This window comes from Hyperoodon ampullatus, assembly GCF_949752795.1.
Source record: "Hyperoodon ampullatus genome assembly, chromosome: 19".
NCBI lineage: Eukaryota > Metazoa > Chordata > Mammalia > Artiodactyla > Ziphiidae > Hyperoodon > Hyperoodon ampullatus.
Genome location: NC_136932.1, coordinates 53445457 through 53459178, shown reverse-complemented (window position 1 = coordinate 53459178; position 13722 = coordinate 53445457). Strand labels below are relative to the sequence as shown.

General features: G+C 53.7%; 1 protein-coding gene across 2 annotated transcripts in view; it reads right to left on the bottom strand.

The window, feature by feature from the left end:
• Window positions 1-13722, bottom strand: part of BCAS3 (BCAS3 microtubule associated cell migration factor) — a gene marked incomplete at its 3' end in the record, with an annotated part of 574649 nt that overhangs the window by 5173 nt on the left and 555754 nt on the right. Inside the window, exon 25 of one of the 2 annotated variants that reach the window (XM_079725284.1) lies at window positions 7037-7096. The exons of the other annotated variant lie outside the window; for it this stretch is intronic. Within the exon in view, the coding sequence (XP_079581410.1) occupies window positions 7037-7096 (60 nt within the window). The remainder of the gene's footprint in view (window positions 1-7036; window positions 7097-13722) is intronic. 2 annotated transcript variants of the gene reach the window in all.

The following is a 13722-nucleotide window of genomic DNA, read 5'->3' as shown; positions in this document are numbered from 1 at the left end:
GGTTCCCTGATCCCTGGGGAGGGGGTGAAACGCGGAGGACACAGGCTCTGTGTGAGCTCTGGGAGGAGCTGGGGGAGCCCAGGGGGGCAGGAGGGAAGTCTTACTTTGGGCTTGGCCTCCAGGCCTCCTCCAGGCCGGATGGCAGTGAGGGTGGCTGGCCAATCAGAGACCCCGAGGGAAGCCCCTTTGGCTTCTGGTGGGTGACGGCACTGTGGAGGGCCCATCTCGGGACTTGGCTGAGGAAGGTCTGTTTCCGGGACCTAATGGGGTCAGTGAGGGCAGTTCTGTGTGTGTGTTTGGGCGGAGGGTCCCTGGGACCCCTGGGGTTCAGTCCCCAGGCCTCCCTGGCACTTCCCTTGCCACAAAAGGAGGAGCATTTACTGCCGGGCCCCTCTGGTGTGCTCAGAGGCTGCAGCCGGCCCAGCTCTGCACGCCCAGCCTCACGACGCTGCTCGTTAAAGGAATTAGCAGAGCGCTTCTACTGGGCCCTGGCTGCAGCCACACACCCCCGTCCCAAGCTAACCACCCAGGCGGCCCGCGGGAAGTAGGATTAGACCCTTGGGGTGGAGTCTTAGGTGGCACCCACTGCCCACTTCCAGCAGAGAGGAGGGAGAATGCCCCCCACCCCTACCCCTCAGCCTCAAGGGCCTGAGGAGGGGGGCGGTCAATGTCGGCCCAGGCAGGGGAGGCAGATGAGGGAAGTGGTTAAGAGCACGGGCTCTGGGTCCTGCTACCTGGGAGATCTGGGGCAAGTTACTCAACCTCTGTGCCTCAGTCTCCTGCGCAGGAGGGTAACAGTGTCTCTTTCATAGTGCGGTCATAGAATTAAATTAAACAATGCATGTAGAGCGCATCATAAAGTGCTTAAAGCTTCCCATCAGCAAACGTGAGTTACTCTTATTGCTGCAGTTGTATCAGTGCTTGTGATTATCCACAGGACCTCGGGGTCCCTCTCCATCCTCCCTCCCCAGCAGGTGTCTCTGCCATCCAGGCCCCACCAGTTCACGCTCCCCCTTCTCCACTGGATCTTGGGAAAGAGTCTTTCTTTTTAATCAAGAAATGGCCTGAAGAGGAAGATGGCAGACATGTGTTTACAGCTTTTCATTTCCGTCCTTGCCTCTTTGAAAATACCCTCTTCCGAGCTGGAAAATAAATTTCCAACCCTGTTGACGTGCATTGATTTTTCCCTCCTGCGTCCACCTCCCAGTTCTCCCCCGTCAGCAGGGCCTGTGGTTAAGCCCCTTGTCTGGGTTGGGCTCAGTGGCACCCCAGGGGAGTGGGTGGCCCCAGAGCACGGAACTGTCAGCCAAACTGCCCCATCTTGCCCAGTGCCTGGCTCAGAGGAGGTCTGCAAACAGAAATGGCTTCCATCCCCTTCTGCCGTGAGGGTTCTGGGCTGGGGGGTTGAGGACAGGGAGTGGGGTGGGGGGAAGGAGGTCCTCTGAGCAGGAGATGAACGATTTCTAGCATCTTCCCTGAAGGGGATATACAGAGAGGAGACCAGGGGACCACAGGGCTGCTTCAAGTTCAGTAAGTGGATCTCAACGGGGTCTGCCCCAAGCAATCGACTTTGTCAGCAAGGGGCCTGCCAACAAGGGCCTGGGACCAGCTGTGCAAGCTGGGGCTTGGAGAGAGAGGCGCTAAGGAGGTGGGGGGCTTGACTGCATCCTGCGGGTTCAGGAGGTTTGTCAGCTTCCTGGTGCTGGAACCCGAAGAGATGATCCGGAGGCCAACTAGGGGGTGGACACGGCTAGGGGCTGCTTGTCTTACACCAGCCCTGGGCCTGGAAACGACTGCTCTCTCTCCCAGAGAACAGGAGTGGCTCAGGGAGGTGGGGGTCTCTTCAGGGAGACAGAGATGGAGTTGCCTGAGATGGCTTCTGGAAACCCTGACAGCTCTGTCACAGACCACACTCTGGATTGGAGCCAGCCTCAGCCCCAGGGCACTTTTTAGGAGGTTAAAAGGGCAGCAGTTAAAGGAGGCAGCCGGTAGGGAGGCCTCGACTTTCTTCCCACCCGGACACACCGAACTGAGGCTGCACGGCCCCCCGGCACCTTCCCTTTTCCTGTCTCCTCAGCCCTGCCGTATCCCACCCTCAGGCACCCCCCTCAGGCTCCAGAGCCCGCAGAGAGGCCAACAGACCAGGGATCCTCTTCTTCCACCAACACCAGGTCTTGGAAGGATGGGGGCTGGGGGGTAGGGCTGAGAAGGTATCACCTTTCTCCTCCAGCAGGGGTTTTTATTCCCCTCCCAGGCACACTTGTGGGAGGAAGGAGCGCAGTTTCTCAAAGCTGAGGGGCTGAGGATGAAAAGGCCCCTCCGAGTTCAGATCATGGGAATCCTGGGCTGGGCGACGGAATGAGGGAGTGGATGACAAGACAGCTAACAATGGCCTGGGTCTCTCCAGGGCTTCACACCTATGTCTGAGCACAGAGCCCTGGCCCACTGATTCCACCTACTTCTGGTCATCTCACTGCACACTCAGCCTGGGGTCCCTGAGAGCTTGTGCCAATGGCCCAAGTCCTGCAGCCGGTGGGCAGGTACACGCCTTCCCTCCTGGCAGGAGTCTCTTCCAACCCACAGGGCTCCCACAAACACGCTTTCTTATCTCCTTGCCCAGCTCTTGTTCCTGACCCCCGCAGGTGCTGAGACCCAGCACGTCACACGATGAGGCCAAGGCTACGTGGCCTGCCTTGCCCCTCCCCCACCCCTCCCCCGCTGCCAGCTCCAAACATTAAGGGCAAATATCTGCTGCTTGTGGCTCAGGTACCTGGAATTGTGTCCCTTGGCCACTGGGGCCACGCACAGCTGCCTAATAACCTCAGGGCTTTGCGGGGAGACCTGAGGCCTCAAGGAGACCTCAGACCCTTCTGGGCATCCACTGGCCCCTCCCTGGAAGGTGAAAGTCATCATCAATACCTGGAAAGGATGGCTGAGGAAACTGGCAGGTGGAGAGAGCCCTCTCTGTGCCTTAGGCTCCAGCCAGAAAAACTGGGGAAAAGGCACATCACCTGGCTTCCCTCCAACAGGAAAGGTCCTTAGGCCTCTGGAAACCCTATTCATGACAGCGGGCCAGTCTGGCATTAATACACGAGACAGGGGCATAGAGGTAGGCTAGGTGCCGAATTCCTGGCGGGTCCAGTGGGGATGACAGGAGAGGAGCATGCTGGAATGTTGGGGAAGGGAGACTCAAAGTAGAAAAAAGAGGGGGAGGGATGGACGCTGAAGACTGAGGAAGGACATCCTCCATCCCCCACCCCCCTTCCCCTGGAGCCAGCTGCGCGCGCGCGCGCGCGTGTGTGTGTGTGTGTGTGTGTGCTGGGGGTGGAGAAGGGAGCACAGCATCTGAGTTCCAGGCAGAGCAGCTCACAACCCAGCCCCGGATCCCTTCCCAGACTTAGGTGGTATTTGCCAGAGGGTAGGCTGGCCTGTCTGGGGGATGGAGCCTTTCCCCGGGTCCCTCCTACAACAGCCATGATAGGGCACCAACCCCAGCCAGGGAAAGACCGGAAAGGCTGCCACAACCCGCTCCCAGGCAACCCCTGTGACCCAAGCCCTCTCAAGTCTGGGCTTAAGGAGAAGAGAGCAGGATCACCCACCCAGGTCACCTCGACCAGTACCCCATGTGTGGGGACCCTCTCGGTGTCACTACATCTGTCTAACTTTAAATCCTGACCCAGGCAGAGTATGTCCTGTCACAGCGTATTATACTTGGGGATGGCAAAGGCTGAGCTGACCTGGCTCACGGGTCCCTGGTTTTGAGTGATGTGATAAATCTGGCTGAAACCATGCTTGAGATCAGCCAGATGTAGGAGCAGCCTTGAGCTGCCCCTCCCTGTGGACGTCGAGGAGGAGGACGCGCTCTAGCCCCAGTTCTGGCGCCGACGTGCTGAATGACCTGGGCAAGTTGCTTCACTTCTCATCTGCATCACCGTCTGTCGGGCGGGAGGGGAGGGCCTGCTCTGCAGACCTCACGGGGCGTGTGAGGCTCTAAAGAGATGAGGATGTGAAGGTGCTTCAAGAAGCAGGATACGCCCGGAGCGCGTGGGAGAGACCACTCGCACTGCAGTGGGGTCCTGGGTAGAAAGCTGGGGTTGCCATCTCCGATGCTTCAGCAGGCTGAGGCCCTTGGAGAAGCGGTCCTCACCCAGGAGGGCCCAAAATGCCCCCTCTAGCTCCAGGCCAGCAGCACAACACGGGGGGCAGAGGTGCGGCCGATGCCATCTGAGGTAGATGCGGGGGGCAGCGTGGCGGCAGAGGACGCCCAGCCAGGTGCTGGACGGGCCTCCTTTGTATGCGTCTGCATATGGGGCCCCGCGAACCTGCCCACTCAGCATGGCTCCGGGGAGGACACAGAGCTTGGAAACTGTCCCAGGGAACCAGGTGTCCGGCAGCCAGCCTCGACCTTCCTGCCTCCTGAAGTCCAGCCTTGAAGCTCGGAAGACCCCACCGAGCTCCCGGGCGGGGTCTTCCCGAGCCGCCCTCCGGGGCTGTGAGACAGCGCCGGGGCCCGTGGACCACAGGAGAGATGCTGCTCCTTGAACACGGCTGGCCTGATGGGCTCGAGCCACATCTGGTTCTCATTCAAATGTCCAAATGTAATTGAATTCTCTCCGATGCAGCGGAAGAGTTGGGTAAGATGTGGCTTTCCCCCTTCCATCAAGGTTAAGAAATCACCATCCTCTCTCATTCCATGGGCTGACCCAGTCTCCTCCCTGCCACTCATCTGTCCCGTTCTGTACAGTTAAGGCCTGTGCTCTGATCTGTTTTCTAGAGCTGATGGGGCTGGGCCCGTGCCGCGCCCTCTCCCCCACTGTCCCACTTACCCACCTGAGATGACGGCCAGCTGAGGCCAAAGCAGCAGGCTCGCTTTGACTGAGCAAGTCAGTGTTCTGTGGGCTGGGCAGGGGCGGGGAGGTGAGCGGCCCTGGGGACACGGCTGCCGAACCCAGGCTCGCCTCGGGGACACACCAGTGTCCTCCTTCCACTGCCTAGATGCATCTTGTCACACCCTGCTGAGGGATCCCCTCTCTGTAGTTTCTCACAACAGGATGCACTCGAGAGCCTCTGGCCTGGCCCTAGAGCCCTCTATGGGAAATGGAGCCTCTCACAGTCAGGGCAGGGCAAGGCAGCCTGCCTGCCCCTACGCACGGAGAAGAGGAGGGAGGCATGAAAGCAGAGGAATGGAGAAGGCCAGGAGCGGCCTGGGAGCCGTCTCCAGGAATCCCCGGGGCCTCCACGTCTCACAGGATTGCTGGTCATTTCTGGCCTGTCAGGGCTCCGAACGGGTTAACGGGCAGCACGGTCCAAGGTGCCAGCCTCGGTGAGACGGAGGGTGGCCCACTCAATAGAAAGGAGGCGCACTCACCCGAGGCCTCGGTGCCTCTCCCCAGCCTCCCGTTCAGGACTTCCCTGAATTCAAGCAGAACATCCCCTAGACAGGCTGCCTTTTCCAGCTTCCCTTCCCAACTGAGTATCTTCAGTTTATGGCTTATTTTTACTTAGGGATTTATGACTTTCATGGTAATGGGTTCCATGCTACTTCCTCTATGTCTATTTTTCTAATCTTTGTGGTATAGGCTTTACGAGAGTTTCTTAATAAGTCGGGGTAGTATTCTTTTTGAAACAAACTGTCCTGCAAGTTAATGACTTAGAGTGGGTGTGGATGCTCCCCAGAGACAAGTGGGGGCTGGGGAGGGGATAACCAGGGTGGGGGTAGATAAGACTCTTCTAGATTAAATACAGGTCCCTTTAAGACTCTTGGCCAGCTCCTGGACCAGAGTCCCCCAGGCTGCCCACCAACATCCCTATCTGAGATCTAGGACCACTTTTAGGCACACGTGGCACTTCCACACCAAAGAGTACTCACCCTGGAGATGGGCACAGCACACAGCAATCCCGACATTGCTGACCTGACTCTAAATAGGGAACGTTTTGTATATTTGTTTCCAAATGGTAAACTTTAGTTTAGTAATGGATTTAATTTAATTGCTTGGTGGCATTACTGCCAAGGCCATAGGGCTGGTGCCTTCCTATCTGTGAAGGTTTTAAGGGAATGAACCTAGTTCTTAGTTCCGTTGTCCTAGGCCAAGCTTAGCTAAGACAGTGGTGATGGGGTCAAGGTCTCTGTTGCCTCTGTTAGGGTCCCAGCCTATGATCTTGACCCCATAGTCACGAGTCTCGATTAATTGCTGCGGTGCCTCCTGTGCAGATGAAAAAGCTGGGCGGATACACAAAGGCGGATATTGCCTTTGTGCTCTGGCCACAGACTGGCTGCTGGTGCCGGGGCTCTCTATTCATTATTCAATTCAGCTCGCTCAGACGAGCCTTTCCATTTGCTCCTCCAGGAGAAATAACAAATCTAGAAATGCAATTCCACTTTGCTGTATTACGATATTGATTGGCCCGGCGAGCGGGAGCGCATTTGCTCTGTCAGTCCCCCTGTGGGCAGGAAGGGGTTAACCAAATGTTTATCACAAGGCTGGCTTCAGAGTTGAAAGTAATGTGATCAGTAATGAATTTTGTGTTACATTAGGTTGTATAAATGGACAGACAAGCGCAGACAACAAGTGGCCAGGAGTCGGGGCTAATCTAATGATGTAAAAATAGAGACAGCACCAATTATACGAGGGGCCAGCTCCAGGCTCCTGCAGGGACTGCAAATGAATAGGTACAAATCAAATTACTCACTAATAGACGCACTACAAGAGGGGCAGTCAATGGTAAATGCATTAGAGCCTAGTGACCTCTCTGCTCTGCACAGCAGAATCCGAAAATTTGACTTCCATCTTACAAGTGGGGGGCAGGGAGTGAGGTTCTCAAAGAAACTCTTGTTGGGGAAAGCACGGCGGCTACTCCCCACCCCAAACCGGTCCGTCGCCAGAAGGTACCTCCTGTCTGAGCCGACCTCTTGCCCTCACTCCAATGCCTCCTGAAGCCTGAGCACCGGGGCAGGGGCGGGAGGGGGTGCCTCTTGAGGGACCAAAAGAGCAGTGGATGAAGCCCTGCACGTAGGCAAAGACAGGAAGTTACATACCAACACACTTCACAGCCACGTGCCTCTCGGGGGTGATGGTTTTTACTGCTATGTCAAGGGCTGTGTCCGTATTGAAAATAAAATATTTCTTTAAAGAGGATCACAACATGGACCTTTCAGAGAGCAGCCGGTGCTGAGATCAAAGGGAGTAGATATGAAAATCTGGTTTGACCACTGAGCGCTTTGCAGGGAGTGCTCGTGGTCTGTTCCGAGGCACAGCGCAGGCGGGGCTTTATCTGTCTCGCCAGCCTGAACGGGTCTGTCCTTCCCTCTGTTCCTCTCCCAGTCCTGCCTTCGCCCTTACAAGGGAATGGGAGCAGGGAAGGATGTGGAATTACCACCAGCACTTGCGCAGCCCCTCAGGTTTTCTTCCTCCCTCTCGGGTTCTATGAATGTGGAAACCAGGCCTTAAGTTCCAAGCTGCTTGGCAGTGCTGTTGGGCTGCTCAGAGAAGGCTCACGGAGACGTGCTCAAATGCATGAACCATATGCTTAGATTCAGCTCCCAGTGGCTTGGGGAAGAAAAAAGTATGAGACCAAAGGACCCAGGCCCAGGCCCGGACGGAAGCGGGGGCGGGGGCTGTGTCTGGTAGGCTCGGCCCACCTGCTTCTCCCCGCAACCCACCCCTAAGGCAAACACCAGTCACATACATCAAAGTGGAGATGGCAAGCTGGTCCTGGCCAACTGGAGATGATGGGAACCGGCCAGAAAAATGAGCCCCCGGCCCCAACCTGGCAGGGGCGGGGGCAGGCACAGCAGGGAAAAAATCATCCTGAACAAATGAAGCAACTGGATGTCAATTCTCCCCAAACTCAATTAAGCACACAGAGGGGTGGGACTGCAAGCTATCGGGCTACACTAAATAAAACATATGTGGGGGGAATCGGGGTAGGTCTGGGAAGCCTGGTGCCGGGGGATTCTGCCAGGACATTTTAAAATGCTTTCTGTGGTGGGCCTGCAGGTCCCTGGGGGGCAGGGGTGGGGTTCAAAGAGAAGTGGGCAGGAAGCAATCACCAAATGTCAGAGGTTAGACAGCTGACTCTGGGGCGGGTACTCGGAAACGCCTCCCTCCGTACATGCAATCTGATGGGCACGGCTTGGCTTCCTTCGTACAGGACTCTTTTGCTTCAAGAGCCCAGGCTCTGGATTCCTAAAGGGTCAGAGGGCCATTTCCAACTTTCATTTTCTGTGTGTCTGTTTGTCTTTCCTCTGTCACCAGCCATCCCGCCTGGGGGGGTGGTCGAAATACCTCAGGCCACCTTCTGAGGCAGCAGAGGTCCAGAGGCAGGAGCAGAAGGGGAAGGTGGGTATCTAACCATCCATGACTGTGTTCAGCTCTGTTCAGATCTCACACCTCGCAGAAAGGTCAACGGTTAAAGGTGAATTCTCTGGCAGAGGAGGAGGAACAGAGCGAAAGCCTCCCGTTTGTTAACCATTTACCCGTGTTCATGTCTTCAGGGAAGGGCCCTTATCTGGGGGTCCAACGGCCCTTCTCCACCCCTTGTCCAAGCCTGTCCATTTTCCACAGGAATCCCTGCTTCCGTGTGGGGCAACACCTGAGAAGGGGACTCTGAAGATTCACTGATGAGGTCACATGGGCACTTCCTCCTTGTAGACAGGAATCGGTGTGCTTTGGTTGAAGAATTCAAAGAAGACTTTGGGCAACTGAGAAATGCACAGAGGAGCTTCTCAGCCCTAAACTTCCATTACAGCTCTGCCTTTGCCTGGGGCTTCCAGCGGCCTTAGGGGAAAAGGAGAGAGGGATGGAGGAGGGAGAAACTAACTGTCTAGAAGTGGCCAGAAACGGACAAGTGTGTCTTTTAAACACAATCCTTCTTTCCATTGCTCTGACTGGCTTTCATTTACCTCTCAGGAGCCACGAAAGCCCATCCAGTCATTCAGCAAACATTAACTGGGGCTCAGCTTGGCTCTTGTCCCAGTGCTAGATGCTGGGCAGGGAAAGGCTGGTGGTTAGAGGTAACAAGGAGGAATCGGACTCAGTCCGAGGAAACGGAACTGGGCTAAGACACACAGTATGGCTGAGGGAGGGGCTGAAGAGACCACCAGAGTTGAGCCTTGCCCCAGTGGGATGGAGAAGGGAATCCGCCATGGCTAGTTAGTGGAAACGGCAGCATGTACTACCTGCCCAGGGCCAAGTGTCCAGTGAGTAGGCGATGCAGAAATTCAGAGAAAGCTTCAGACAACGTGAGATTTAAGCTTGGTCTAAAAAGGTGACCGGGCAGTGGGTGCGGGCAGCAGGCCCCAGAACAGAGCCAGGTCAGCAGTGCCATGCGCTGGGGATGATGGGTGAGGGTGTCTGCATGGAATATGAATAAGGCGCGACTGTGGAAGGGAAGTGGGGGAGCAGGCTGGAAAGGAAGGGGAGGAAGGCCTGTAAGAGACTTGAAATATCACAGCAAGGAGCCCAGGCTGTCACGTGTGGGCCCTGGGCTCTTGTGAAGAGGGAAACAGGACAGGCAGAGGAGACCCTGACCGTAAGGATGCCTTCCTTTTCTGGGTCTCCCTTCTCGGGAATAATATGTAGGAGTGATTGATAAACCCCTCGGACCAGGTGACAGGATCTTAAGAACTGGAAATTCTTCCTGGACATCTCCTTTTTTCGTTTTTTAAAATAAATTTATTTATTTTATTTTTGGCTGCGTTGGGTCTTGGTTGCCACACGCGGGCTTTCTTTAGTTGTGGCAAGCGCGGGCTACTCTTCGTTGCGGTGCGCGGGCTTCTCATTGCGGTGGCTTCTCTTGTTGTGGAGCACGAGCTCTAGGCGCGCAGGCTCAGTAGTTGTGGCACGTGGGCTCAGTAGTTGTGGCTCGCGGGCTCTACAGTGCAGGCTCAGTAGTTGTGGCGCACAGGCTTAGTTGCTCCGTGGCCTGTGGGATCTTCCTGGACCAGGGCTTGAACCCGTGTCCCCTGCACTGGCAGGAGGATTCTTAACCACTGCACTACCAGGGAAGCCCTGGATATCTCCTTTTAATTCCACATGCTTTAGTTATGATTTCACTTCAAAGCTTTAACTTTTCCTCCTTTGTACATCGCAGAGAGGAACGTCTACCCGGCGGTGGTGTGACGACTGTAGGATGCTCACACGGTTAGCATATGGAATCGGAGGTGTAGAAGCCGTTTGGGAGGTGGTGGCCGTGAGGACAAAGGAGAGGAGGAAACGAGGCAAGCGAAGCGCTCGGCGCAGGGAACAGAGGCCAGGACGTCACGGGAACAGGAGGCCAACATTTCCTGCACCTCCTGTCTTCCCTCTCCCTTGGCCTTAGACAGGAAGAAAGTGAGCTGAGAGAAGGAAAGCTTTATTCCCTGGAGGGCCGGCACCGTGCCCAGGGGCACCTCCAGAGAGCCCGCCTGCCTGCAGCGGCCCCGGAGAGAAGCTGAGGGCCTACTGAGGAGGTGGCTGAGAGGAGCCCCTGAAAGCATTTTGTAGAGGCACCGAAGAAGGCGAGAAAATCCAGGGCCCGACTAGGTGAAGTAGAGGAAAGTCCCTAAGGGACTGGCTAAGTTGCTTCCATGACAGTGCTTGCCTGAGAGTAGGGACGTCTAAAAGATACGAGAATTCATTCACTGCCCCATGCCTGCAATTACTGTCATGTGATCATGTGGCACCCTGAGATGGAAGGGGGCTGACACGGCTCCTACTGGAAATGCAGCCTTGGCACGAAAATGTTCCCAGCCCTCAGCAATGAGGCAAGCAGGAGTTCCAAGGCCCATTGGAAGAGCTAATCCTAGAGGTAGGATAGAGGGTCCAACATATGGGTTATTTGTTTGGGGGTGCCCATCTGGTCAACTTCAGGAACGATAGCTAACATTTATTGAGATCTTAATTCTCACAGTCCTGAAATGAAAGATATTAGCACGCACACACAAAAATACTGCTTTTAGTTCATCTTTTTGCAAAATGTAGGTAGTCAATGGACTTTGTTAATGGATATTTGTTAATTCACTTATTGATATTAGTTAATTCACTTATTGAATGGATATTTGTTAACTCACTTATTGAACCCTTCCTGTGACCATTTAAAAGCTGTGTATACTGTTCAAAATGTGCTTTCCATATTAAAGAGGAAAAAAGGTACAGCCCTTTCAAAAAGTAAAAGTAGTTTCTGACAGAAATCTTGGAAGGCCTTTAGCTGAAAATAATCTCACAGCCTTTTCTGCTGAGTAATTACTATACACGCAGGACAACTCAGAGGATTTAGCAGAGTAAACTAGAGCACTGCTTTCCAAACTGTAGATCGCAATTCATCGATGTACTGTAAAATCAGTTTAGTGAGTCAGGACTGCATTAAAAAAAAATGTATACAGCTGATTCACATCATTGTACAGCAGAAACTAACACAGCACTGCACAGCAACTATACCCCAATTTGTAAAAAAATGAAATAAAATAGTACTAGAGTGTCCTGCCTATACTATTGTTTTCTGAAAGTTTTATATATTTGAGCAAGGAAGTAAATGTATTTCTGATGGAAGGTAAGAGGTAAAGATTGGGCCCCCAGTGTGATCCCCATGAGTAGCTGCTTCTGGACTAGGACAGAATCTGTTAAAGAGACTCTAGACAGAAAAGGATGAGCCTCTTTCCTACCCTTAGTGCTGTGATCATAAAGGAGAATGAAGCAGCGTTCCCAGGACTGCAGGAAGCCACAGTCATGGGGAAGAGTCGGTCCCCCTTGACCTTGACTGCTGACTTAGTGAGCTCTTAAGAGTCAACAGCAGCAAAGCGAGGCTGCCTGCAACAGAGATGTGTCAATACTTTAAACAGCTGGTCAGGACCTGTGAATTAGGCCTAGGGCTTTTGCTATTGGATGTGGGAGAAAGCCAAAAAAAGAAAGACAAGGTTTAGCTAAATAGTGATTGAAAGAGTTAAAGTGAAAATAAACTGAACATGTGTCTAGGTGTTTATGAAAATTGTTTTGGTATTAGGTTATACCTTTACTTAGACACAAAACAACTGGAATAAGTAAATGTTTTGCTTATCGAAAAAAATCCTATTTTTCTAGAAAAGGCAATATTGAAAGGCATGTCTACTAAGCAGGAATTAGTCATGTTATTTTGAGGGGCTGAGAGAGGCGGGGCCGTAGGAGACAGCATTCCCGGCAGAAGGAGAAGTTTGTGCAGAGGCCCAGCAGGCAGAGGGAACACGTGTGCTTAGGGACCCTCCGGGGACTTCAGCTTGGCTGGAGCTCGCCCAGAGCAGTGAGAGAGGAGTCCGCAGACAGGGCAGCAGCTGGTCATGAAGGGCTTTGTACGCGATGAGATGGGGTGAATCCGGGAGAAGGACAGGGCTGGGGGGAGAGAAGTTCAGTTTTTGGATATGTGGAAACATCGACAGGTGACTGGAGAGATGGTCTGGAGATCAGGAGAGGAAGCCAACTTGGAGAATCTTTGGAAATCATCGGTTTATTGAGGCCCCGGAAGCAGAGGGGATGGCCCTGTTCGCACTGAGGGAGAGGAAAGAGGGCTAAGAAAGGGCCTGGAGAAATACATTGACGGCCGACAGAGAAAGCAAGCCCGGGGAAAGGACGGAGAAGTAGCAGAGGCAGAAGAAAAAGCATGAGAGTGTGTGAAACAGAAACGACGGGGAAATCACTCCAAGATCACAGGGCCTGGCTCACCGGGCCAGCGCTAGGGCAAGATGGACATTCGGTGGTGACTCTGGGTATTGTGGCCGGGCAGGCTGGGGGTAGGAACTGCTCCCCCTCTGGACAGCAGGGGAGGGGACGTTGCTGCAGGGATGTTTAGGGTCTGGGTGCAGGAGGCCAAGGGATTGCTCAAATGGTGACCACCATTTTCTGAGCGGGAGAGACAAGCTGGTGGGGTAAGAGATTTGAGGGGAACGGGAAGTCTGACATAGTGTCCGTGAAGAAGGAAAGAGACGGATTTCAAGATGCTGGGTGGACAGAGCACAGGTCCCACACTGAATACAGCGCAGACTGATTCATACCAAATAAACAGCAATAATATGGAACAAAAATAATAAAACACAAACTCTTAGAGGACCAGAGATCTGGGGAATCTCTAAGAGAATGAAAACAGGCCAGAAGCCACAGCAGTAAAGCAGGGGCTAACACCTAGGTTAAATGTAGAATCCATTCACCCAGTAGTTACTGCACACACGCTATGTGTCAGACTGCTCTAGGCACTGGGATCTGCTGCAAAAGATGAGTGCAAACTGAGGATCGGAAAAGGGGGCACTGGGAAAACGCAGGACTGCCAGGGCTCACTGGAGAGTAGAGACCGTACGTTGGTAAAGGTACCGACCTGAACAACTTATGATTTTTCTTCAGCAACCTAAGTGTACGAGCAGAGTTGGCTTGACCTGGATTTTGTTTTGCTGACTGGGGACAATGGAAAGGTAACAGGGGCAAGAGGTGTAAGGCTATTAGAAAGAAAGCAATTCAGTCAGTTATTTTTGAGCTGGACTTGCACATTTAATTTTGATCCAATTAGACTCACTGGTCACAGCCATCCCGGAGGACAGAGCTAACATCCGCCTCACGGGTCAACTATGTTTTAAAACGGGCCTCCTCGAACTGTAATGTGCACAGACATCTTGTCAACGCAGGTGCTGATTCAGCAGGGCTGGGTGGGGCCTGAGATTCTGCATTTTATTTTATTTTATTTATTTATTTATTTATTTTTGCGGTACGCGGGCCTCTCACTGTT